At 43.1% G+C, this 26,737-nt stretch overlaps 1 protein-coding gene across 14 annotated transcripts in view; it reads left to right on the forward strand.

Moving 5' to 3' along the window:
- Positions 1 to 26,737, forward strand: part of SLMAP (sarcolemma associated protein) — a 238,908-nt gene that overhangs the window by 125,031 nt on the left and 87,140 nt on the right. For all 14 annotated transcript variants that reach the window (XM_068253726.1, XM_068253727.1, XM_068253728.1 and 11 more), the window contains 3 exons: positions 5,427 to 5,463; positions 14,186 to 14,248; positions 19,146 to 19,241. In XM_068253726.1, the coding sequence (XP_068109827.1) occupies positions 5,427 to 5,463; positions 14,186 to 14,248; positions 19,146 to 19,241 (196 nt within the window). The remainder of the gene's footprint in view (positions 1 to 5,426; positions 5,464 to 14,185; positions 14,249 to 19,145; positions 19,242 to 26,737) is intronic.

Consider the following 26,737-nt stretch of genomic DNA (forward strand, 5'->3'; position numbering starts at 1 on the left):
TTTTGTCAGTGAGAAGGTGAGTCCTCTTCCTAAAACCCTAAGCTCAGTCTCTGTCAAACCATGGGTTGTAAGGTTAATTACTTTTAATCCATATGTTGTTGCTCCCTTAGTCATTTCACCCGTGCTGCTAAGGGATCTCTTAGAAGATTTATTCTTGTGTCTCCTGCCCCCCCTCCTTGTTTGCCTTCTACATCCCCATCGCTGTCTGATAAAAAAAATCACTTGAGGAGGCAGTGTCACTGGGTAGAGCCACCCTGGAATTATGTCCATTTATGGGTGGAGGTGGTGCCTCCCCATCAGGTCTATTGGGCTTATTGGGTGTGGGATATCTCCTGCGTTTCCTCCCATTGCCTCTATGCCTCCACCTAGGCTGCTCCATTGTCATAATCTTGTCTATCCCTTATTAATTTTTTCCGTTTACCATCAACAATGAATTTTTCAAAACTGTCCATATCTGCCTTAAAGAGAATCTGTACTCTAATATTCTTACACTAAAAAGCATACCATTCTATTCCTTATTTTCTCCTGTGCCCCTCTGTGCTGTTTCTGCCACTCTCTGCTGCAATCCTGGCTTGTAATTAACAGTTTTAGGCAATGTTTACAAACAAACTAACCAGCTTCTAATAGGCTCAGCTAAGCATAGTGTGTGAGTATGCAGGGGGCCTGCAGAGGGTGTGTATCGCTTCTACCAATCACAAGCAGCCCTGCACATTCCACACAATCAAAGCCTTAGCCCGACAAACAGGACAGAGGAAAGATACATTGATTTATTACAGAGACAGTGTAATTAGGAAGAGCTGCAGTAAGCCCCAGCACATTAGAACAGGCATAGGAACTCATAGGATAGAAGAACTAAGGCTGAAAAAATTGTTACAGAGTCTCTTTAAGCTGTTTCAAAAATGGCTGGATAATAGTGTTCCTATCAAGGCCTCTGATGGAATTCTCAATATCTCTGAACTCCATCTTTTTCTTCATAAGTAATTTTTCATCATGTTCAATTATTTTTGGGGTTACAGCTTTGAGCTGCGGTTTTCCAGCCCGAGTGTAGCTTGTGGTTTCCACTAAGGGAGGTTAAGTCTCACTCCATTAACAGTTGGACACAGGTTCACTTTAAATCTGAGTGTAGTAAGTCTGCCCTGTGTTTACCATCTTCAGTGTATATGAAAATGACTGCTGGCTCACTTTAAACTTGTATGTTGCTTCCAGCTGTTATTACAAAGGTCCTATTTTTGAATTTAACCCTTTGGGGTCTGGCTGCCTAATCCCCCTTAAGGACCAGGCCATTTTGCATGTGGGGGGAGGAGGGGGGCGCATTTGGGTGGGTCAGGCAGCCGGATCTCCACTATAGATGGCTGGACATGGTGTCCCCCGTATTGCCAGCAGCCTTAACTCACCTCCCAGCCTCTAGCAATGAGCATCTCTAGCCCCCTCCGCTCTGGCCGGCATCCTTGCTCACACTGCCGTTAAGTTCCGGGTCACAGCTTGATGACGACATCAATCGATCGCCGGGGGAAGGTCAGGAAGGGGCGAGTGGATCATCCTCTTCCCCTCAGACCGCCGCTGCTCTGTTAGTGATCACTATGATCCGCCGGTGATCGTAGTGATCTCATGAACGGAAGCCAGTCGCGATGTCTACTGATCACTGAGGGGAGAAAATGGACCCACCCACCCAGTTTTAAAGTGATTGTCCCTTTGTACATACACATTTACATAATCCTGCATGAACGCGGAAATATTTGCATCTCATTGATCATCCCTAGTAATAACTATGGACCAGGAGAATGCAACCTGGCAGGTATCGAGTACTCCAAGAAGTATTAGTTCTAGAGGGTAACAGAGGCTCATATGGTCATAGAATCTGACCTCAGCTGTTTTGGCCATGAAACAATCGAATTCTTGTTCGAAGTCTAATAATTACACTTGTCTTATCTTATTTTTAGTGTTTGGGAAATAGAGTTAAATATTAATGCCAACTCTGAAAGTCACATTGAAACTTATCTCCTTCATAAACTGATTTTGCTTTCACCGTTTGTTTCTAGCTTTGAAGGCATTGGAATACTTTAGCTGCATGCTAGCTTATTTTTTGTTTATATATAGGATAGTCTCACTGTCCCCCATGGGGCATATAGTCTGCTATCCCCTCATGCTGTATGGCAAGCTTTGTGAGGGAGCCAGCTCAACTACAAGCATGAGTTTGCAAATCAATGAAAACAAAAGAATTGCTGTGCAATGATTTGTGGAAACTGCGTTCACATTGGGTGCGTTCAGAAACATATTTAAGCGCATGATTTAAAAACATTTATGTGTTGATGCTAGTTTCAGTGCGTAACGGTGTCCTTTTTTTTTAAGCGAACCCATGCCTTATAGGAGTTCTGTGGGGGTTCTGCTGTGGATAAAAACTGCCACTTACCTTGGGCTTCTATCAGCCCCCTATAGCAGAAATGTCCCAGGCCGTCCTCCTCCGATCCACCGTTCGCCGCCAGTCTCGGTCTGGAGCGGCACAGCGTCCAACTGCGGCTGCGCGCCTGTGCTCGCTCCTATCTGTCATCAAAAGCTTACTGTGCAGGCGCAGTACAAGAAAACTTCGTGCTGCGCATACGCAGTAATCTTCTGATGACGCGAACGGCAGCGCGCATTATTCGTCTGACACAGACGATTAATGCCCAGCGCCAGCGGCGGGGAACGGCGCATCGGAGGAGGACGGCGTGGGACATTTCTGCTACAGGGGGCTGATAGAAGCCCCAGGTAAGTGGCAGTTTTTCTCTTTAGCAAACTCCCACAGAACCCCTTTATACATGTGCTTAAAGGGGCACTACAGCGAAAAACTGTAAAATTTAAAATATGTGCAAACATATACAAATAAGAGGTACATTTTTTCCAGAGTAAAATGAGCCATAAATTACTATTCTCCTATGTTGCTGTCACTTACAGTAGTTAGTAGAAATCTGACAGAAGTGACAGGTTTTGGACTAGTCCATCTCATCATAGGGGATTCTCAGCAAGGCTTTTATTCTTTATGAAGATATTCCCTAAAAAGGATTTAAACAATGATGATGGCCTACTTCCCTGCTCCCTACACAGTTTTTTGGCAGTTGGACAGAGCAACTGCCATTCACTAAGTGCTTTTGAAAATAAATATATCCTTGAGAGTCCCCTATAAAGAGATGGACTAGTCCAAAACCTGTCACTTCTGTCAGATTTCTACTAACTACTGTAAGTGACAGCAACATAGGAGAAAAGTAATTTATGGCTTATTTTACTCAGGAAAAAAGTGCTTTTTATTTGTATATGTTTGCACATATTTTAAATTTTACAGTTTTTCGCTGTAGTGCCCCTTTAAAGTAAACCTCCAGACTTAAAATCTACTCCGCAGCACTGAAAAGGCTTAGTGTTTCTTTAACAGTTTCATAGCATCAGAACTTACTTTCTTCTTATCCAAGGCTCATTTTTGGCTCCGCCCCACCAAAGAAACCTGCCTGGCGGTTTTCCCCTGATACTGTGCAAAGCATGATGGGATTTCTGATGATGATGTTCTCATTGCCTAGCAACTGGGAGGGGTGATCAGGACACAGGACATGTGGCTCCCTGTCACTTGCTTTCAACCAAAAAGATGACTGCCCGCATGAAATCAAACATTTGCCTGTTTTTAATACAGGGTGGGTGAGAGATTGTATTGCCTAACTATTTTAATTGACATAACTAATGTAACTTAATGACCGTATGTTTGATTAGGCTGAAGTTCCTCTTTAAACACGTTTTTGTTCAGCATGTTTTGCGTATATATTGTAGCCGTTGTCAAAGATTTTTCATTTAAAAATTTAATTTTTTTTAATTGGGGTAAAAACCGCATGTCCAAAATGAATTGCTAAGCGCTCCTATGTGCTAAAAAAGCGCACCCATTCACTTTCATTGCTGTGGGATTCACAGCGCAATGCACAGAAATGCATGCAACACCACCAAAGCGCATAGATATGAACATGGCATTAAAATTAATGGAAAAAGCTGTACCTAGCAAAGCGCACAGTGTCATCCCTAGTGTGAACGGGCGGATCGTTCAGAAACAGCCTTATCAGTCTGCCGACAGCGTGTACACACCTGATACTGTCGGCTGAATGTCCACCCAGCGGGACGGTCTGACGGACCCGTCGTTGCCGGCGGTATGGCATGTGTACGTGCCTTAAGAGATGATGCTGATTCGGAGGCAAAAGGTAGCAACACCAAATATTGATTAGATTTTACTTTTGTAAATTGATAACAATAAACAATCACTATTTATATCTCTGTAACTCTTAGTTTACAACACCTTTTCACACCTGCCTAACACACACACACACACACACATGCCCCTGTGTGGTTTATGACCCTTAAAAGGCACCTGAACTAAGAATGTGGACACTGTCCTGTTTATTTCCTGTTGCCTGGAGTCTTGCTGATCTCTTTGGCTGCAGTACTATCTGAATCATACATGGCTGCAGTACTATCTGAATCACACACCTGAAACAAGCATGCAGCTAATCAAGTCAAACTTTAGTCAAACCTCTGATCTGCATGCTTGTTCAGGTTCTATGGCCAAAAAGTATTAGATGCATTGAATCAGCAGGACAGCCAAGCAATCGACATTGTTAAAAAGGAAATAAATATGTCAGCCTCCATATCCCTCTCGCAGGTGAAATGCAATATAATAATGGGAAAAACCTAAAAATTAAATGTTACTGATTAAATCAAGTGGTTACGCCTATAGAATAAATGCATTTAGTTATTTTTTTTATAGCTGCCTTTTATTGAATTTATTATGAGGTACTTTTTTCCATTGCCAAGCTTGATGACAGGTTAGCTTTATTATGTTCTGCGTCCAAAAGAAATCGCCTTTCCCTTTTGAATTTTCCTCCTCGATGACACAGAGCTGTTATTGTGTTGGCTCTGATCAGGTTGTACTGTGAGGAATGGGTAATTTCAGCCTGATCCTTCAGTGTAAAGCTTTCTTGTAATCACTGTATATCCCAAAATACTTTTACATAACAGCAAGCTGCAAGTCCAGCATGAAAAAACTTGTTGAAAGGTTGTGCTTTAAAGCAGCTCCACGCCTTTAACCCTTTCCACCCCCCTGCTTTGCTGGCCTGGAGCGCTGAGTGCTGTGACAGCTAGGAGCCGCAGTGGTAAGGCTTTTGCGTAGCAGAGGCAGGTATGATTAGGAGCTGGGGGGCAGGCAGCATGCTATGAACAGCGTCTAGAATAAAGTAAAGGGAGAAAAAGTCCAGGGCAGAGTTAATATCTCTGCCATGCTGCCGCTCCCTTTCAGAATCAGTGTGAGTCTCCACCAGATCCAGTTAAATATTTACAGAGCTTTCACCCAGGATTTTTTAACTATTGCTCTGCGCTCTTCTCTGTTTACATTCTGACTGTATGCGTCTTCTTTCCTTTTCCAGTGTCATCCAAGCTCCACTGCCCTGTCCTGTCGACAAGGTAAGGTGTTCTTGTATTTTTGGGTGAAGGGATCAGACTGGGAAGCATTTGTTTACCCCTAGAGGACTCTAACGCTCCCTTGGTCTCCATGAATCACATCACTTGACATCAGCTCCTGCCTCTCTATTCTAAAATCCGAGCTTGTGTATATCTGGGGCCATAGATGACATTGTTTTTTAACATGCACAATAATAGTTAAAATGGCTGTACTGTGGTTTACAACAGGCTGACGTTTCATTCTAATGGATATGTGGTTTCATAGATTCCAAGGGAAATAGTCATTAGTTGCCATGTACTGGAGAGATTTTAAGAGCTTCATTTCAGATAAATTATATCACACTATATACCGGAAGCTGTTGCCTATGTACATCTGGTTGCCATGTGCAAAAGCCCTCATTTTCCTCCCTGATTCACAGCTTTATAGTTAAGCTTGCTGAAAGCGTTGCAGAGAGAAATTATTTTCTTGATTAACGATTGTGTTATCTTGATCTGCTCCGAGCTGATGTGACTGCTTTTGGTGCCGGCATCCCTAATATAGTGTGGGCATAGCGCCGCCCACTGTTGATTTTGCTCCTAATTCCATAGAAAAACTACGATGTAGGCAGCAGGTGGCCCTGGTACTGCCTCAGGTTTGCACTAGAATATGTATTATATTATGTCACTCATTAATACACTTTTTCATATTTTTTTATTAAAAATGTTAATGCTGTTCTACTTGCCTGGGTCCAGTGTCTTCACATGAGGCCAGGGGCATTCATGCAGTATACCAGTATTTCCATTGCTGAACTCCTTTTTAAAAACTGTTATGTCACACACAGTGTGTTTTTGTATAAGCTGGTTAATTTTTTTTGCAAACTAGATGCAGTGGGTGGTGATCTTTGTGTTCCTAAATTGTTTCTCCTGCCCAAGGCTTCAAAGTCTAAGACATTTCTGGGTCATGGAGTCAGAGTTGAAAAACAAAGTACCAACTCAGACTCCTAATAAATTGAATTTGTAATGTAACATTTATACTATATATTGTTTTCATTTCACAAAAAAATAGTCATGAAGAAGTACTTTTCTGCTGTAACAATAAAGCCCAGTGCATAGTTGTTACTAGTGTGATGTTCAGTTGTTTTAGCAATGCAACACATTTTGATATTCGCATTGACATCAGAAGGTGCCTTTGTGGCACTGTCTGATGTCCACACTGAAGTGCCGTGCGCCACAGCGACTCACTGCTGCATGGATTTCATGGTGTTGTGCTGCACTATCCCATTCAATGTAACTGAATGGGATTGGCAACACAGCAGCTAGCAACACAAGAGCCATGTGTCCTGCGGCCCCCTGCTTTGCTGGCTAATGCACAATTGTGTTCAGGCCCTGAATAAAACCTTATTGTTTGAATTTTTTTTGTCACTTGCATACTGGCAATCTCTGGCCCCTTAAGGACCAGAGACTGCTGGTACTGGAAAAAAAACAAACTGGGCTTACCAACACCTCTCTGCATGGACCTGCCACTCACCTGTCACTGAATCCTACTCGCTTTGCCCTGGCTATGACTACAGAGCTCTGTGAGGCGGTCAGGAGCAGATTTCATTGGCTCCTGACCAGGGCTGTGGAGTCGGAGTCGTGGAGTCGGGCAATTTTGGGTGCCTGGAGTCGGAGTCGGGAAAAAAAGCTCCGACTCCGACTCCTAATGAATTTGTAACTGTAATTAAAATAGAAAATATGATAAAATGTTCTATTTCTCAGATAATAGTCATTAAAAATAATGTATATATACAGTAATAGCTGTGCTTAGTCCACAAAAATAAAATAAACCAATCAAAATGAGTTACTTGTGCTGCTTCAATAAAGCAGTCCCCGTATTTTTAAGGTCAGATATACATATCTGATTGTGACTGTATATATGATGTGTACACAGGAATCTCTTATATATACTAAATAACATCTATGCTGTAAGAATAAAGACTGATGTGTAGCTATGTCACTAATAGAGATGGTCAACGAGATGGAAATAATTCTGCATTGATGCTGATTTATGCAAATGTATGCACTCCCTTTGCTGATTAAATAAAATAATTTGATATTAAAATTTGGTTTGGTGACTACAAATTAAAGGGTAACTGAGACGGATGAAAAGTAAAGTTTTATACATACCTGGGGCTTCCTCCAGCCCCCTTTAGGCTAAGTAGTCCCTCACTGTCCTCCACCACCCGGATCTTCTGCTATGAGTCCTGGTAATTCAGCCAGTCAGCGCTGTCCGGCCGCATGCCGCTCCCACAGCCAGGAACATTCTGCACCTGCGCAATAGTGCTGCACAGGTGTAGTATGCTCCTGGCGGCGGAGTGTGTGCATGCGCACTACGCCTGACTGGCTCAAGTACCTGGACTCATAGCAGAAGATCCAGGTGGTGGAGGAGGACAACGAGGGACTGATTGTCCTGAAGGCGGCTGGAGGAATCCCCAGGTATGTATAAAACTTTAATTTCATCTGTCTCAGGTTTACTTTGTTACACAGTAGTACTATACTCTACATATGCACTCCCCACAGAGCCGCAGGGAATCCACTGAGAATGCTGTGCACATTGAACACAGAGGTGTTGTCTGTCACCCATAAACCTTGTTCAGATTGTGCATGAAGAACGTGTAATAGAGGAAGAATCTCCTCATTCCCCTGCAGAGTACCTGCACATCATTCTTACATGTACCCACACTTACATTGCCTAGGGGCCTGATAGATGTTCTTTGTTCTGGTCTGTACCTTTTACAACTACTCTTACCAAGGACTAGTTTTAGTCTAAAGGGAATAAATATAGTAGTCTACATATCCATCTCACTTCAGTTGTCTTGTAAAATTCCTAAGCGTTGGCAGTTAAGAGACGAATTTCATGTTACATACTTTTAATCAACAAAATTGTAATATGCAAATTAGAGGAGTCGGAGTCGGTGGAATCCTAAACTGAGGAGTCTGAGTCGGTGGCTTTTTGGACCGACTCCACAGCCCTGCTCCTGACCCTGTGATCAATGTGAGCCAATGAGATGACCTTTAAATACATGAGCATGTAGGGATAGTCAATGAGATGAACATTACTTAGAGTTCATGCAGAATATTGCAATTGTTTATGCAAATTTGTGCAGAATGAAAATAGACCAACCATATGCTACCACCGCAAGATTTGCTTGATCCATTTTCAAGCTATTAAAATTTGCACAATTCTCTATGAACTTGAACTGATTTGCACCTCTCTGACCAGCCCTACAGAGGAGTCTGAGTTGGAAGTAGCAGAAACTGAGTTGGAATTGAAGAATTTATCTACATACTACACAGCTCTGCCTCTTTGCCTTCCACACTTGAAAATTGCCCTTCTGCCTAGCTGACTTTCTGTGCAGATAGTTCTCATTTCAGCACATACTGGGGACTAGATATTGGTTCTAGACTCTAATATTTTTCCATGCTGTAACCAATAGACGTGCCCAGTGTCCCAGTTTGTAGGTGTTCTAGCTATTTGTAGTCATAAGTACAATAACACTTGAAAGAGGGCCAGTTACACAATCAGCTTTTGTAAGAATTTGAGTAGTTTGAAATAAACCTGTCCCCATAAGAACCTCATTTAGGAATGAAATGATTTCTCTGTTCCTGTCTGGTTGAACAGCCACTGTTAGATTGTGGACTGGAACTCCTCAGGTGCTCTAGTATACCCTAAACCACACATCTCCATGAAACATAATTTGATGTGGAATGGGTTTGAACTTTTTGCTGTTTTTTTGTTTTTGTATCCCCATCTAGGAGTCTTCTCAATTTAATGTCCTGACACAGTGGTGTAGCTAAGAAGCTGTGGGCCTCGGTGCAAGTTTTGCAGTGTGGCCCCCCAAGCATAATGATTGATATAGCACACCAAAACCAATCAAGGACAACCACAGTGTCAGAGGTGCAAGAAGGGGATTGGAAGCAGTGTGTTAATGATTGTCTACTCAAAGCATCTATAGAAGTATTTCATTACAAGCACAGGATCAATATTGAGCTAATACTGTGGTTGAGAGTGGGGCACCTCCAGCCCAAGGGCGCTGATGAGTCGCTACCTCTACACCACCTATTGCTACGCCACTGTCCTGACAGGGAGTGGGTGAATGCCTTCCACAGGCTGGAAACTGAGGGTATAACTGTAGTAGGGACAGAGACAGCAATACATTTCCATAAGAACCAAGTACATTTATTTTCCTGAAATTGGGCTGGAACTGTATTAAAAAGCTACAAATTCCATTTATCTAATAGCAGCACAATGAAATCCACAGTATACTCTGTACCGGAAAATGATAAAAAAAAAAAGCTCAGAAGACACTCTGCAGTGATGGTGTTGGGGATTCTCTTCTTCCTTTGATATACGTTCTGCATGACAACACTTCCAACAGCCATGAATTCAGTATAGTAACTGACAGGTTACCGCCTGGAAAGTGTACTGGTTAAGGGCTCTGCCTCTGGCACAGGAGACCAGAGTTCAGTATGCAGCACCGATTCAGTTAGGAGACATTGGGCAAGACTCCCCAATACTTTTCCTACCTATAGAGTTTGCCCTGGTGGCTGCAGCTCTGGCACTTTGAGCCCACCTGGAGAAAAGTGCAACATAAATTTTCTGTGTATGCTGAAAACTTACCAAATAGAAACATTGGCCTCAATTCACTAAGATCATGCTGGAGATAAGGCAAGAGAAAACTTACCTCCACACAGTAAGAGAGCTATCTTATCTCTTCATTCCTTACATTACCTCCTCTGTAGTTATTTTCACACTCAGTTAAGGAACAGCCTGTCTTTAACTCTGGCGTTATTTTAACCTCCTGAGCGATAATCCCGAGTTGAGCTCGGGGTATATCGTGCAGGAGGATTTCTCAGGCCCTGGTGGGCCGATTTACATAATTTTTTTTTTGTTACATGCAGCTAGCACTTTGCTAGCTGCGTGTAACTTCCGCTCGCCGCCGATCCGCCGCTACCCGCCGTGCCGCGCAGCCCCACTCCCCGACCCCTTGCGCAACCAGGCCAATCAGTGCCAGGCAGCGCTGAGGGGTGGATCGGAACTCCCTCTGACGTCACGACGTCCATGACGTCGGTGACGTCATCCCGCCCCGTCGCCATGGCGACCGGGGGAAGCCCAGCAGGAAATCCCGTTCTGAACGGGATTTCCTGCTTACTCTGATCGCTGAAGGCGATCGGAGTGGGTGGGGGGATGCCGCTGTGCTGCGGCTATCATGTAGCGAGCCCTGGGCTTGCTACATGATTTAAAAAATAAAAAATTTAAAAAAATAGTGCTGCGCCACCTCCTGGGCGATATAATTGTATCGCCCAGAGGATAAGGATTAAAGAGTTAACTTAAAGACAGAAGAGTTAACTTTAGGTTTGCCTGAGGTAAAATGTTTCCTGAATGCTACATTCCTTATCACCATGGTAACAACTCTAGAAGAGTTATTAAAGACAGGAGATAAGCTTAGTGAATTGAGGCCATTGTCTGGTGAAAGCGATTCCCTTTTCCTGCCTCCTTGCCTGCAGTTCTGCTGATAAATGAGTCTTCATTGTTGGAAAAATGCATTTCTGTGGATTTTTTGGTAGGAAGTATACTGCGGATTTTTTTTGTGCTGCAGTTACATGAATGAGTGTAAGACTGCAGGGCAGTGTTCCTCAAACCTGTCCTTGTGACTCCCCAACGGTGCATGTTTTGCAGACAGCCTCACTTATGCACAGGTGGGGTAATTAGTGTCTCAGCTAGTTGGAATCCATTTAAAAAATTTAAAAAAATAGTGCTGCGCCACCTCCTGGGCTGCAATGAAAACTGAGACACTAATTACCCCACCTGTGCATAAGTGAGGCTGTCTGCAAAACATGCACTGTTGGGGAGTCACGAGGACAGGTTTTTACATGGATTCCAACTAGCTAAGACACTAATTACCCCACCTGTGCATAAGTGAGGCTGTCTGCAAAACATGCACTGTTGGGGAGTCACGAGGACAGGTGAGACACTAATTACCCCACCTGTGCATAAGTGAGGCTGTCTGCAAAACATGCACTGTTGGGGAGTCATGAAGACAGGTTTTTACATGGATTCCAACTAGCTGAGACACTAATTACCCCACCTGTGCATAAGTGAGGCTGTCTGCAAAACATGCACTGTTGGGGAGTCACGAGGACAGGTTTGAGAAACACTACTGTAGGGGTATCAGAATAGTGGTTATTAAACCTGTGAACATGGCATCTAGATTTGCCCACATACATTTTCACATATGTGAGGGCCCGTTTCTTTTTTTTTTTTTTTTCCAAGATTGAGGGCCCGTTTTCATTGCAGCCGAGTCGCGCACACATGCTATCCGCACTTTGTGCACACTATTTCGGAATTAATAGGCTGCATCCGAATCACCTATAGCGATTCAGATGGGAATTCACCTTTATCTATTTTTAAGCACTAGGTATAGTTGAAAGACTATAACCACCTGCCAATTTATTTCCATGTGGAATGTCTCTCTTCACATAATGCGTAATGGTAGGTCACAAACAGGAACTTGGGAAAACCTCTCCAGTAAAGACAGATGCAGAAATGTGTTTTTTTGTTTTTAAAGCTCACTGGCATCCCCTCCTTGGTTTGCCAATGAGGTTAGATCAGTAAGTTTGCACAATGGTAACCAAGACAGCAACAAAAGCCTGATGGCTATCCTAACCTCTCCTACCTACGGTGTAACCTTTTTAGAGTTCATGTGGACCCCCAAGCCAGTAGTTTAAAATACTGTTTAGTGTTTAGAAGTTATTTTTCAGATTGCAGAGATCAAAACTTGAATCTTCTTCCAGTTACTTTGCTTGTACGCTCTGCGTTTTGAGAAATTATTTCCACAGGAGCTGCTGTTATTGGCTGGCGTTCAGGCAGTTCACAGGGCAGCTGTTGTTGGAGCTGATGAAACCTCTGCCTCAGAGTCATCTTCGGGCAAAGAGAAGTCAAATATGGGTGGGGTATACATGTGCGTTCTCCAGTGCAGCATTAACAATTCAAAAGTTAATAGTCAAAACATGAAGGGGATAAGAGTCCATTTCCATAAGATGCAAATTCATGTGCATTTTCTGCTCACTGATTCGCATAGCAATCTATTTGAATGGCCCTGTTTCCATTATATTCAGAATTTTCATGCAGAAAAAAAATTTGTTTGGCAGTGCTACAATTCTTCAGACGCTTTTTGTGTGCGTTTTCTCCTTTGTATTTTTGCGCATTAGCCATTATGCCTGCAAATTTTGCATGTAAAAAAAATACATGTAATTACACTTCCATAAAATAGCATGCAAATTAGCATGCTTCTAGTGTAAACATACCCTAAAGGGTTTGCAACTGGGACAGAGCCCATGATGAAGTAAATTTTTTAGTAGACTGGTTAACAGGTAGAGTCTTTGGCCTCAATTCACTAAGATCATGCTGGAGATAATAAGGCAAGAGAAAACTTACCTCCACACAGTGAGAGAGTTATCTTATCGCTTTATTCCTTACGTTACCTCCTCTGTAGTTAAGTTACCTCCTCTGTAGTTGTTACCTCCTCTGTAGTTAATTTCACATGCAGTTAATTAACAGCTTGTCTTTAACTCTGGAGTTATTTTAAGGATTGGAGAATTAACTTAAAGACAGAAGAGTTAACTTTAGGTTTGCCTGAGGTAAAATGTTTCCTGAATACTACATGCCTTATCACCATGGTAACAACTCTAGAAGAGTTATTAAAGACAGGAGATAATCTTAGTGAATTGAGGCCTTTGTCAGGATTTACCAATGTCACGCCTGTGCTTCCATTCCCTTTATGTGGCAAGAACAGGAAGAGAGTGAAGTTCTCTCTTAATATGACATAGACCATAGTAAAGAAAAAACTAGCACAGATTTTAATCACTCACTGAAAAAGTACAAGAACAAAGATCCCTGCACTGCATTAGCTGTAGTAATGGCTCTTTGAATGGTCAGTGCTGCTCCAAATACTGGGTGGTGTCCGTATCCCAAGTCAGAAACGAAAAGAAAAGCACCTTCGTCCGGTTTAGTGGCGAAACATGTAGTGATGTTAGGCGGCATTGATGTCGCACGGCCACGCCCACAGCATGTCCCTTCACGCCACCACAGCTTCTGCAGCTCTGGCCAAGCTCAGGTTGAGAAGGGACCCGCCGGCAGGCCTGACAATTGAATTTACCAGGGCTGTGGATTCGGTACAAAAATCACCAGACTCCATGGTTCTTGAAACCCCCCGACTCCAGGTACCCAAAATGGCTCCTACTCCTCGACTCTGACTGCTTAGTCTAATACGTACCAGAACTAAGGATTTGGTACAATCATTCGACTCCTAAATTTATGAAACCACAGACTCCAACTCGAACTCCTACTGCAGGTACCCAAAATAGCTCAGACTCCTCGACTCAGACTCCAACTCCACAGCCCTGGATTTAACTACCGTTTAACTTGTGTATGGTGTCACATAAGTGTGACTTTAAAGCAATTTTATTGATTAAAAGGTTAATGCACCAACAGAGCGCTCCTTTTCTTTTAGTTTTTAATCACTCTCTGCTCTGCCAAAACTAAAAGTTTGTCTGGAGCTTGGTTTTGGGTAAAGAAGTGAAATTGAGTTTTCCTGTCACTGTTTGAGAGCCTGTGTGCTGGACATTGCATCCCAAGTATACATGAATAATAAAGAATGCCCTATATATTGACTGTTGTCCTTTGTTTCATATTTTTTCAATGCAGGTTGCTGCTCACACTCCCAGTATGTACTCTCAGGAACTGTTCCAACTTTCTCAGTATCTACAGGTAAAAACAAAAAAATGTGTTTTGCTATGTTTCCTTTCCAGTTAATTACTACAGCAGCAATTACCTAGTTACTGACAGTGAGGACATATTGTGTTAACTCTACCTTTAAAAGTGTTGCAAATGTAATTGATCTCTGTTATTAGACAACCTCTGATTTCTGCATTAAAGCATACATCGGTTTTCCAACTCCTTATTGACTATAGTTATCCTATCAGATTTTATACCAAAGTCATGTCTTCCATTCCAAACTCACAGTTCTCCCCAGGTCACACTACAATTGTAAAATGCACAACAGCCACTAATACTGAGAGCAGCCATTGCCTACATACCTACAATCCAATTCAGCTAAAGATTCTCCAAAGGCAGGAGATGGGAGCTGCTGCAAAGTTTTGGGTTGCAGGGGTAAAGTGGAAGTATGTCTTAACCATATCAGGAGTGTCCGTATTGTATCCAATTAAATAAATCTTTTATATAGAGAGTATTAATATTCAAATTGGATCTAACCTGCAGTTTATCAGACATGCATTGCATGCTATGTTTAGTAAATGCAGCCTATCCTTTGACCCCATGATTGATGAGCTTCTCCAGTTTCCTACAGTATCCTGTTGGTGGCTATCATGAAGTGCCTTCTCAACTGCAAATTAAGCATTTTAAATACTACTTAGATGCCAAATACCATACTGGTGTCCATATTAAATGTATACCATTGTCTGTATTATGTACCCCTTGTTTGTTTTTCTTTGTACAGTGCCATGGAATATGTTGGCGCTTTACAAATCAATAATAATAATAATAAATAAACCCATCTACACAATCCCTTATCTGATCAGGAAGTGCAGGGGTTAGTAAGCTAGAAATGAAAGATTTTGTACTGTTGAGTACAGTGCAGATCAGCCATTGTACTTCTCATTTGACATACTACACCAGTCCTAGCTGCCAGTTTTGCCCTTGAAATCAGACATTATTGGTGGAGTGCCACACACCTGGCAAGTTTAATCAAAATGATTAACACTGCCTAAGGGCCAGGGCTCAATAAAGCGCTTTTTGATTGCTGGCAGAAAATTGCTGTAACAGTGGAATCCACTGCAGTGTTGTGATTGCAAATTGCTACATTTCTTGAAGCTATCCCATGGCAATCACATTCAGTGGCTGCAGGGTCAAATGACAATTGCTTCAGGAATCTCATTTAAAATCAGTGTACTTAAATTTGGAAATCATGAGCAGTTTCTAAAATCGGACACCACTCGTGGTGGGCCATGGGCCTAAAGCTGACTAGGAGCATCTACTCCTACACTCACTAATCAGCTTGACCAACTCGCATAGTTGTGAACTATCTACATGGAGATCAACAGGATTTGTACGTAAAATGCCTTTTAAGGCCTGGAACCCACTAGTAGCGCTTTTCTAAGCGCTTGTGATTTGAAAAGCTCTTGCTAATGTAATGCTGTGTGTGATCCCACTTGAGGGATGTGGGTTTCTAAAAAACAAAACAAAAACAAAACATAGCATTACATTAACAAGCGCTTTACAAATCACAAATGCTTAGGAAAGCGCTACTAGTGGGTTCCAGGCCTGACACAGGTTAACATATGCAGTTAATGGCCACATGTAAATAGCTGATTGTACTTTGCTGCTGTAACGTTTTAACATTTTACATTTCTTGTATTTAAATACCATAAGAATAGTCCTGTTTGTTGAGAAATCATTTAGTACTAAGGGAGGGTTCAATCACCTTCAGTATTGTACAAGGCAAATATGATAAGGAATGGTAAGCTTACTCATGATGTACACAAGATCACTCCACCAGTGACGCACCTACATAGGGCTTTGCCTTTTGAAAGTAATATTGTATCCATTTTCTTTTCTTTTAACATTTATTTATCTTGTCATCTACTCAAAGCAGCCCACAATGAATGCTTGTTTTTTAAGTATATTTTATAGTTTTCACTCCCAGAAATTAGTCTTAATATATTTAAAGCTTTGGATTATATCTCTGCACATGACTTGGCTGAGTATAGCTGGTCTATTAGTAAACTTTACACTAGTACACTTTTAGGGGAATCAGGAGGTCTCTTATTTTTAATTTGTTCCTGGAGCACCATCTTGCAAGACACAATATTAGATCAAGTGAACAGAGCACCATTTTAAGCACCAAGGGAATCTCAATAGCACTTGAAAAATGCATGCCAACAATGTCTCATTATTAAAATAAACTCCCATTTTACCTTTTATTTTACAGTTAAAGTTTAGCACTTAAAGGGATTCTCCAGTGGGGTTTGAAAGTAAAATCTGACATCTATCAGCCCCCTGTAGCTGTAATGTCCCGCGCTGTCCTCCTCCAATCCTCCGTTTCTCGCCACCGGCCCCAGTCTAGCGCGGAATCCCATCCAACTGCGGCCATGGCCGCGCGTCATAGAAAACTTCGTACTGCGCCTCCGATGATGCAAACAGGAGCGCGCATTATTCGTCTTGTTAGACGAATAATTGCCCACAGTCGGTGGGGAACGGCGGATCGGAGGAGGACGGCGTGGGACATTACAGCTACAGGGGGCTGATAGAAGCCCCAGGTAAGTGTCAGATTTTATTTTCAAACCCCCTGGAGAACCCCTTAATGTGTTGTTTGACTACTTTTGCAGGCCTGCCAGTCAGTCCTAGGCCCAGAGATTTCAGGCTGCTAAAGGTGCGTACACATGCACTACCGCCGGCAACGACTGGTCTGCCAGACCCTCCCACTGGGCGGACAGCGGATTGTTCAGAAACAGCCTTATCAGTCTGCCGACAACGTGTACACACGTGCTACTGTCAGCTGAACGTCCGATCAGCGGGTTGGTCCGCTGGACCTGTCGTTGCCGGCGGTATGTCGTGTGTACGCACCTTAAGGATTTCAGGCAGCTAAGTAATTGTTTTATTGCACTCATTACAAAAACCTTGAATCAACAGAGGGAATGGGTAATTAGGACAACTTTTATCTAGAAGGAAAGTGTTGATAGCATCTATGAGTTCTGTAAATAATGAAAATAAGGATGGTGAGAAGGGGAGGGGGGAACATGGCGACTCCTATAGCCAGGATGAATTCCAGTGATAGAATGGGTGCTGAGTTCCCTAATTCGTTAATACTTGTTTTTTTGTATCAAATTGTATTGAATCTGTAATGCTGCCTTATCCATTTTCACATGTATTGGTGCTGTTGCCAAAGACTGACTTTGCAGTTCACAGTCTTGGAGTTATAGATGGACAACTGACCTGAAAGGGATATGGAGGCTGCCATATTTATTTCCTTTTAAATATTGCACATTGCTTGGCTGTCCTGCTGATTCTCTGCCTCTGCTCCTGCCCCGAACAAGCATGCAAATCTTAATTTTGACTGTATTTGCTGTATACTTGTGTGTGTGTGTGTGTGTGTGTGTGTGTGTGTGTGTGTGTGTGTGTGTGTGTGTGTGTGTGTGTAGTGTGATTTAGACACTACCAATACATGAAGGACCAGCAGGACACCCATGCAACTGGTATTTTTTGTTTTTCGTAACTTTTTAGAACCCCCCCCCCCCCCAAAAAAAAAAAACAAAGGTGAGTGTGGCATGCTAAGCGCGCCACGGAATAGGTTGAACCGGTATAGGTGGCCGGGAATAGGTGTAGCCAGGTATAGGCACAGCCAGTATAGATAGCCAGTAATAGGTAGCCAGGTATAAGGTATAGCAAGTATAGATAGCCAGGAATAGGTTGTAGCCAGGTATGGGTACAGCCAGTATAGATAGCTAGGAATAGGTACAGCCAAGAATAGGTAGCGCAACCACCTCCCCTCACATGCCTTATGGTCCCTGCTGCCTCACAGTCCCCTTCCTGCTATCCGTCCCCCCACCCGGCGGTTTATACTTTGCACTGCATATCAGCAGTGACAGGCGGCAAGCAAGCAGCGATGCAGTGCCCAGTTAAGCCAGCCACATACAGAAAGACATATGTTTACTTCCTGTATGTGGCTGGCGTTACTAGGCAATGCTCGCTTTTTGATCACCGTCTGTCACTGCTGATAAGCGGTGCAAAGTATCAGCCGCTGGAGGGGGCCCAGGAGGCAGCCGCTGGAGGGGGCCCAGGAGGCAGAGGTCAAGGAGAGGACAGGGAACAGAGGAGGAGGCAAAGTGGCGATGGGGGGGGGGGGGGGGCAGCCTCTCCTACCATTTGGACATAAGACATGTAACTTCATCTGATTGGTCGTACCAGAGTATATAATACATATCCAAGATAAAACCCTTCTTTAAGATTTTGGCTGCCGTTCTATGTGAGAGGGGTCGATCCACAATGCCTGCTTGAATGCCATGGTTATGAAGCCTTGGACTAGCATAAACTGGTAATGTTTTAAAGGAAATACATATGGCATCTTCTATATCCCTCTTGGGTCAGTAGTCCTTTAACCTCCTTACTTACCAAAGAGAGGGAAGCTTCTGGATCCTCCAGAGGCATCCCACACTGTCCTCTGTTTCTGCCCATGATCCTCCTTTAAGGAATGGTCTGAGCTCTTGGGAAAAAAAAAACCCATTTTACTTACCCGGTGCTTCCTCCAGCCTCTTACAGCCGACATGTCACATGCTGCAGCTCTGCTCTCAGATCTCTCACTGACAGGTTTTGGTGTCCTCATGGGTATTCCCAGGATTTTCCTTAGTTTCATAAGCACTTACTGAACTACAGTTGCTCAGTTAAAATACCAGATTAATATGTAAGCAAGTAGGTTTCTGTTAAGATATCTTTGCTAGTCGGTGCTTTTAGAAGCATCAAGAAAATCTTTAGGTTCCCCCTTTAAACTTGTTGCTCTACTTGTTCTCCTTTAATAACTGTCCATTCACACAGTGTCCGTACAGAAGATGATAGATGTCTTGATGATTCCTGTGTCTTTGTGCTTTTGCAGGAGGCCTTACATCGGGAACAGATGTTGGAACAGAAGTTGGCCACTCTTCAGAGGCTATTAGCCAATACACAGGAAGCTTCAGATACTAGTTGGCAGGTATCACACAGTGAAAACCTATTTTTCCCCATCTTATTTAATAAATTGTTTTATTTGATAAGCCCCAACAGTGGTCGGGGGGATGATGGATTTTTGCTTATTGTGGATAAGACTGCTTTAATGTTGGGTGGATAATAGTTCGTTCATTTTTGCATATGAGCAGCTGCCTATTTGTTGCACACTTCAGAATAATTTTCGAGGAAATGGCTCTTAGTTTATTTCGTAAAGTGGCACACTCTGGCAGGCTTGTGTTTGTACTCTACCCATACACACATTTAGGCCTCTTTCCCACCAGGATGTTGCGTTTTAGGGGATGTTATAGGTCGCATAACGTGCCCCTAACGCAACCCCTGGTGGTGTGTGAGGAGAACGCTACCTAGAGCTGCGTTATGCAGCTCTTGGTGCGCCTTTTTTGTGCTGTGAGATGCTGAGACCACGTGATCCGCATCACGTGGTCCCGTCAGCCAATCGCCGCACAGAGCGGCCGCTCCAGGAAGTAAACACTGCACGTCACTCAGTGCAGTGAATATTAATTAGCCATGTGGCTGGCTGCGAAGGAGGAGGGGAGACCTCCTCCTCCAACATTACTGTGCATGTGCAAACAGTCTAAGGCGGCCTAGCCGCGTATAACGTATAGCATGCAGCACTTTCTTTAAACGTGCTGCGTTACAATGTAACGCAACATGGGCACTGTGAACAGCCCATTGATTTTTCATTGCTGTGCGGTGGGCTGCGTTACAGGCTGCACTACGTGCGCCTGTAACATCTTACTGTGAAAGCAGCCTTATACATACACACACTGGTCCTCTGGCAGGCTTGTGTATATGTGCACACTTGCTTGCCAGTAGCTTCCTCATGTTACAGCTATTGATGTAGGAGTTATTAGTCCAGCTGATTTATATCCATTACCATGGGTGTGCCTGACCCATCCCTGGGTAATGAAAAAGTAATTGCAGTGAAAGTAGAGAAAGAACGGCTGGAAGTATATGTGTGAAATATTATTTCTTGCCTGTTGAAGACCTCTGAACCAATGCAAAAAGAAAGATGTGAGCTCTGAACCAATGCAAAAAGAAAGATGTGAGTTCTGAAAAGTATTTTTCACCAAACTATGCTGCTGCCGTGATTTCCTGCAACATTTACTAGAACGTTCTAGCAGCTGCAGATTATAGTTGAAGGACATTTAACTACATTCCTTTCAGTTACAGAGTGTCTTGTGTAGGGATATGTTCTATAACTTTTCTGCTAAAGTTCATCTAGCCTTTAAAGGAAGCCTGAAGCTTGAGAAACACGAACGCCAACATTGTAATCCCAAGTGAGTTATCTCTGCTCCTTGTTTTTAGTAAATTCAACAATGGTATCTAGCAGTCACCATCTCTAACCAACAGTACAGTTATAAAATGTAGAAAAACAATTCCTTTCTAAGAAGAAATCGGGCTTGAAGTGGAAAATTGGTATCGTTCTTTAGTTTAATATTAGATCATGTAAGTTAATGAGCCCCCAATATAGTTGGAGGAAACCTGAAGTGAGAAGGATATGGAGGCTGCCATATTTATTTCCTTTTAAACAATACCAGTTGCCTGGCAGTCCTGGTTATTCTGGCATCAAGTGTCTGAACCATACACCTGAAACAAGCATGTACCTAATCTTGCCAGTTTCTATCAGAAGCATGAGCATCTGCTCTGCATGCTTGTTCAGGGTCTACGGTTTAAGTGTTAGAGGCAGTGGATTGGCAGGACAGCCAGGCAAGTATTGTTTATAATTAAATATGTCAGCCTCCATATCTTCCGCACTCCACATTCCCTTTAAAGCCCTAGTTCAAGCCCAACTCAACACAAAATTGAATAAAGCGAGTTCTGAAGGCAGTCATGAAATAAACTTTCAAATTGAGAAGTCCTTGGCGAAGCTGTACTTACTGCAGCACCATAGTGACTGGCTTCCTCTCCAATGGCTGTCAGTAGATATGAGATGCTTAGAATTCTAGTGTGTATCCACATTAAATGCAAATTGTGGAAACTTGGAATTGAGCCAATTAAAATCAGTAGGAAGTGCATTTGGTCCAGTTCCAAGCTACATGTAAACCGAAATTAGCATTTCATAGATCTCTAGCTGTCAGTCACTATGCAAGTACATTGCATCCCGCCCCTCCATATTGGCTGGAGACCGTAGGCTCACCTCTTGTGGTGATGCAGAGAGAGGAAGCTAACTTTGATACCCCACTGAGATCACAGCTGGCCTCTATCCTCATTATATGTCACTGCTAGGAACAAGAGAGCTGACGGACTTCAGGAAACCAGGAGAGTATGTGCACCGTGATGGATAACAAGAAGTACTGCTGGTCAATGAGATTCTAATAATTTTAAGTTGATACCAAATTTAATTTGGGAAAATTCCAAGCTGCACATATTTGCATTCTAAAATGCAGTAGCTGGTGGTTTTGATTGACCAAATTCCATGCTGCAGAAGATCAACATACAGTTTGCATCAACTCAATATTATTAGCATCACATTTACAATCTCTATCAGGAAGGTGTTGGTGATGCAGGCTCTTTTAGCTTTCGTTTTTGTGTTGGTTCTGTCCAAGTTCAGGTTAAGCACAGCCTGTAGGAACGAATGGTGGCAGAAAAAAAAAATCAACATTTACATGTCCTTTAAATAACAATTGAGCTCCTTGTCCTTCCAAAAAAAAAAATCTAACCAGGCTGTTAAAATATGTCTAAAACGGTTAGCAAGAAAGTGTTTTTAAAGGTTGTTTCCAAAAGTAAAAGGCTTGGAAGAGGGAAGAATCTCAAGGCGGCAAAATGATTCAAAAGTGCAGCAACTACTCACCCATAAAATAAGATCCAAAGAACTACAGGGCACATTCTCCTTAGTTATGCTAGGTACACGCCATACAATTTTCTTTTCGATTTTCTGTAAAGGTGCGTACACACACACACACACACACACACTACATTCGGCAACGACAGGTCCATCAGACCCTCCCGCTGGGCGGTCGTTCAGCCGACAGTAGTGCGTGTGTACGCGCTGTCGGCGGACTGATAAGGCAGCGCGTACACACGCCCTACTGTCGGCTGAACGTCCGCCCAGCGGGAGGGTTTGACGGACCCGGCGTTGCCGGATGTAGTGTGTATGTGTGTGTACACACCTTCATGCTGGGATTACACTTTACCATTTTCTGTTATGCTGGGCATACACGGCGAGGTGCGCTGTTATCAATCGAGCCGCTGATGCCTAATTGCTCGGCAGATAGATGGTAAGATAGATACATTTCCAACATGAATTTAGAGAATTTAATGCTGGGGATACACGGTACGTTTCTGTACCGTGTAACGAGCAGCTGATTCGGCCAGCTGATAATATTCAGCTGGTCTGATCAAGCTGCTCGAGTGGTAATCAATCCGTGCAGACGAGCGGGGGCGCGGCTGGGGTCAATCCGGCGGCTAATTGGCCGCCGGATCGACCTGTGTATGCCCAGCATAATGCTAGGCATACACGGACAGTTTTTCCTTATCAATCGAGCCGCTGATGGCTCGATTGATAAATTCCGACAGGTCCGATCACTGCGCGGATCGATTTGCCGCTCGATCCCCGCAGGTGGACAATGGACAGAATCGAGCGGAAGATAAGGAAGCGCCTGCGGGAACGAGCGGGAATCGATCCGGGCGCATGCTGGGACGCGCCGGCATCGAGCCAGCGGTTCGATCCGGCGTGGAATTGCATATATGTATGCCCAGCATCACAGAAAAATCTAACAGAAAATTGTATGGTGTAATCCCAGCATTAGATTTACCTTCCAGATAGATAATTTCCAACATGTTGGAAATTATCTATCAAACCATCTACCTGCCTAGCAATTAGGCATTGTTCTACTCAGCAGGAGATAACCAGAAGACCATGCACCAGAGATAATGACCAGTCTCTTCAGAAAATAATCTAATGCAGAAAATCTAATGCTGGGTACACACTATGAGATTTTATGGTCGATTTTACTGTCAGATCGATTATTTCCAACATGTCCAATTTGCTTTCCGATCGATTTCCGATCATTTTCCAATCGATTTCCTATTGAAGTTAACAGTAATCGATTGGAAAATGCTAGTAAATTGATCAGGAAGCAAATCGAACATGTTGGAAATAATCAATTTGACAGTAAATCGACCATAAAATCTCATGGTGTGTACCCAGCATAACTGAAAAATCTATCTAACAGAAAATTGTATGGTGTGTGTACTAGGCATTAAAGTCAATTTTAATTCTCTCAGAATAAGAAAGAGATTAGATGTAATGGGAGGGAAGCAAGGCAAACACCACTACTATCCAAGAAGCATATACGTGTCCATAGTGACTACACTCTACTGGTATGTCCACAAGTGTATTCTCTACACACATGATAAGCATTCGCATGCATCCACCTGAGGAATGGATACAGAAATTTGTTTGGTATTTGTAGAAGAGCGGTCAGGAGCGAATGAGCCCATTTGAATGAGCCCATTCACAGATGCGAAGTAGCCCATTCATTAACATGGGCCTTGTTCTAATGTTTTTTGGATGTGCATTAAAACTGAGAGCAATGTGAGGGAGTCCTAATGCCTATGCTTGTCTTATTGTAACCTGGATTATCCCCAAGCCTTCTGGTATCGTGTTGTGTAAACAGACAAATCAAAACTGGAATGATTTGCAAAACACACGTCCCTTTGGGAATTGCATAAACAGATCGCATAAATCACTGTAAGAACATCAGACTAAAGGCCCATACACACGTCGGACTTTTGCAAACGACGGGTCGTTTGAACGTCCCGTCGTTCAGTCGTCCGCACGCCAATTCGAGCGTGTGTACAGACTGTCGTTTGGGTGATAAGACTGATTTTGATCAAGACCAGTCTTATCACTTTGAATGACAGTCTGTACACACGCCCGATTTGGCGTGCGGACGACTGAACGACGGGATGTTCAAACGACCCGTCCGCAAAAGTCCGAAGTGTGTATGGGCCTTAATTAACAGATAAAATGTAAATATTTGCCATGATTGAAGGAGCCATGTGTGACACAAGGAGACTAAACTCCATAAAAATACATTAAAGGAGAGTAAGCAAGGGTTAATTTACAAACTGAGAAGAGACATTATTAGTATGGAAACAGTTTATTAGCAGTATAAACCTGGGTACACACTGTACAATTTTCCGGCGTCAGATCAAAGGAGATCATTTCCGATCAGATTCCGATCGATTTTGCAGTCAATTTTGGGAACTTATCAATGCAAAAATCAATCAGAAACAATTTGACAGTCTACACACAATGCAATTTCTTATCAGATCACCAGTCAATCTGATGGAAAATTGTACCGTGTGTATGATGCTTAATAGTGTCAAAGAACCACGATTACTTCAGATGAGACTGCAAATGATGGACCAACAGCAGCAGTGAGTCTTGCTTCCTTGGTTTGATTTTATTTTATTTTATATCCTTTAGATTTCAAGATCTCACCAGTTTTGTTTTGTTTGTTTTTTACCAGACTGTTAGGTTTTTGGTTTGTGTTTTTTACTTAATGGTTCATAAACCCCATTATGCCTGGCAGTCCTGCTGATGTCTTTGGCTACAGCAGTGGCTAAATCACACACCTGAAACAAGCATGCAGCGAATCCAGTCTGACTTCAGCCAGAGTACTTGATATGCATGCTTAAAGTGTACCTTAAGTGTCCCCAAAAAAATGAGTTTTACTCACCTGGGGCTTACCTCAGCCCCCTGCAGCTGATCGGTGCCCACGACGAGTCGCTCTGATGCTCCGGGTCCCGCTGGCGGCCACTTCCGGTTTCGCCGTCAGGACCCGTCAGGCTGGGGAACGCGGCTGATACTACGCGTTCCCAGCCAAAATAGCACCCCTATGCGGCCATATATCCGCATAGGCACCCGTATGCGGACATATGGCCGCATAGGGGTGCTATTTTGGCTGGGAACGCGTAGTATCAGCCGCGTTCCCCAGCCTGACGGGTCCTGACGGCGAAACCGGAAGTGGCCGCCAGCGGGACCCGGAGCATCAGAGCGACTCGTCGTGGGCACCGATCAGCTGCAGGGGGCTGAGGTAAGCCCCAGGTGAGTAAAACTCATTTTTTTTGGGACACTTAAGGTTCACTTTAAGGCCAGATACCCACTAGGAGCGATTTCTAATCGCTAGTGATTTGAAAAAGCTCTTGCTAATGCAATGCTATGGGGGATTTTTATGAAATCTGATCACACCCATAGCATTACATTAGCAAGAGTTTTCAAATCGCAAAGCGCTCAGAAAATTACTCCTAGTGGGTTTCTGGCCTAAAGAGAATTGGTAGGAAAAACTCATAAAAAAAACAAAAAAGTGCCCCTATGGGTTACTTCCCTTGGGAGGGGGAAGCCTCTGGATCCTTATGAGACTTCAGACGTCCTCTGCAGTATACCTGATCCAGTGCTGGCTCCTCCTGAAAATCCGCCAATAAGCTTGTTGGCTGGATCGATGCTGCACAGGAGGAAGGGTGAAGCCGTATTAGGATCCAGAGGCTTTCCTCCTGAGGTAAGTACCTCCTCAGGGGCTCTTTTTTTTTCATTTTCTAACAGATTTTTCTTACAGATTATCTAGGCTAGCGACACATCAGTACAGTATTGGGTCCCAAACTTTTGCCTGGAGGGTGGAATACTGATCATTCTGGGGGACAGGAATTGAATATGTGTATACACTTTTAAAACTATGGTGCATTTGCATGACTGTAAAGTAACCCACAGCTACCAGGGGAGGCAGTTTTTTTTTTGTACAGCCTTCGCTGACCTGCTGACGATTTTTGCCCTGTGCCCTGAATTGATTCTATTGCTAAAAGTAACACACTAAACATTTATTGGAACCATCAATGATAAAGCCCTCATTGTATAATGCCTTGCACTTTCCTGAGCCTTTATCTGTGTTAAAGCTTCTGTTCTCCAACATGTTTATATTTATTAACCTACCCCTCCTTCCTCAAATTGCATGTTTTTTGAAATAACTAAAACTTTTCTGCAATATGACAGTACCTTGGTATATTGCATACTACTAGATTTGGGGCATAAAACCCCCCTTCCCTTCACATAAACCCCTTCCATAAATTCCACATGGGGTTGATTCCCATGGCCACCTACCTTTTTATCATTCACATGAAGGAATCTAAAGGATCATTTATCTGGCTTTAGCTATTTAACAGATACTGGTACAGAAAAGTTTGTCAAACGGCAGGGAAATTCATGAAAGCGGTTTTTATAATGTTGTTTTGTTCAGTCTCTACCTGGATATGTTGAAAACTGTACTGCCCAGTTCTGTGACTGAAGTTACATTTTAAATCTTGGATTAATGACTTGAACTCAAAGATACAGTGATCTAAAATGACGATTTAATCAGTGTGCCTGAATTAAAATATGCCTATATTTCCTTCAGGATACTTAGAATGCGAATGAGCAGCCTTAGGGTCGGTTTACACTGTACAAAAAAAAAATACTTCTAT

This window comes from Hyperolius riggenbachi, chromosome 9 (assembly GCF_040937935.1).
Source record: "Hyperolius riggenbachi isolate aHypRig1 chromosome 9, aHypRig1.pri, whole genome shotgun sequence".
Taxonomy (NCBI): Eukaryota; Metazoa; Chordata; class Amphibia; order Anura; family Hyperoliidae; genus Hyperolius; species Hyperolius riggenbachi.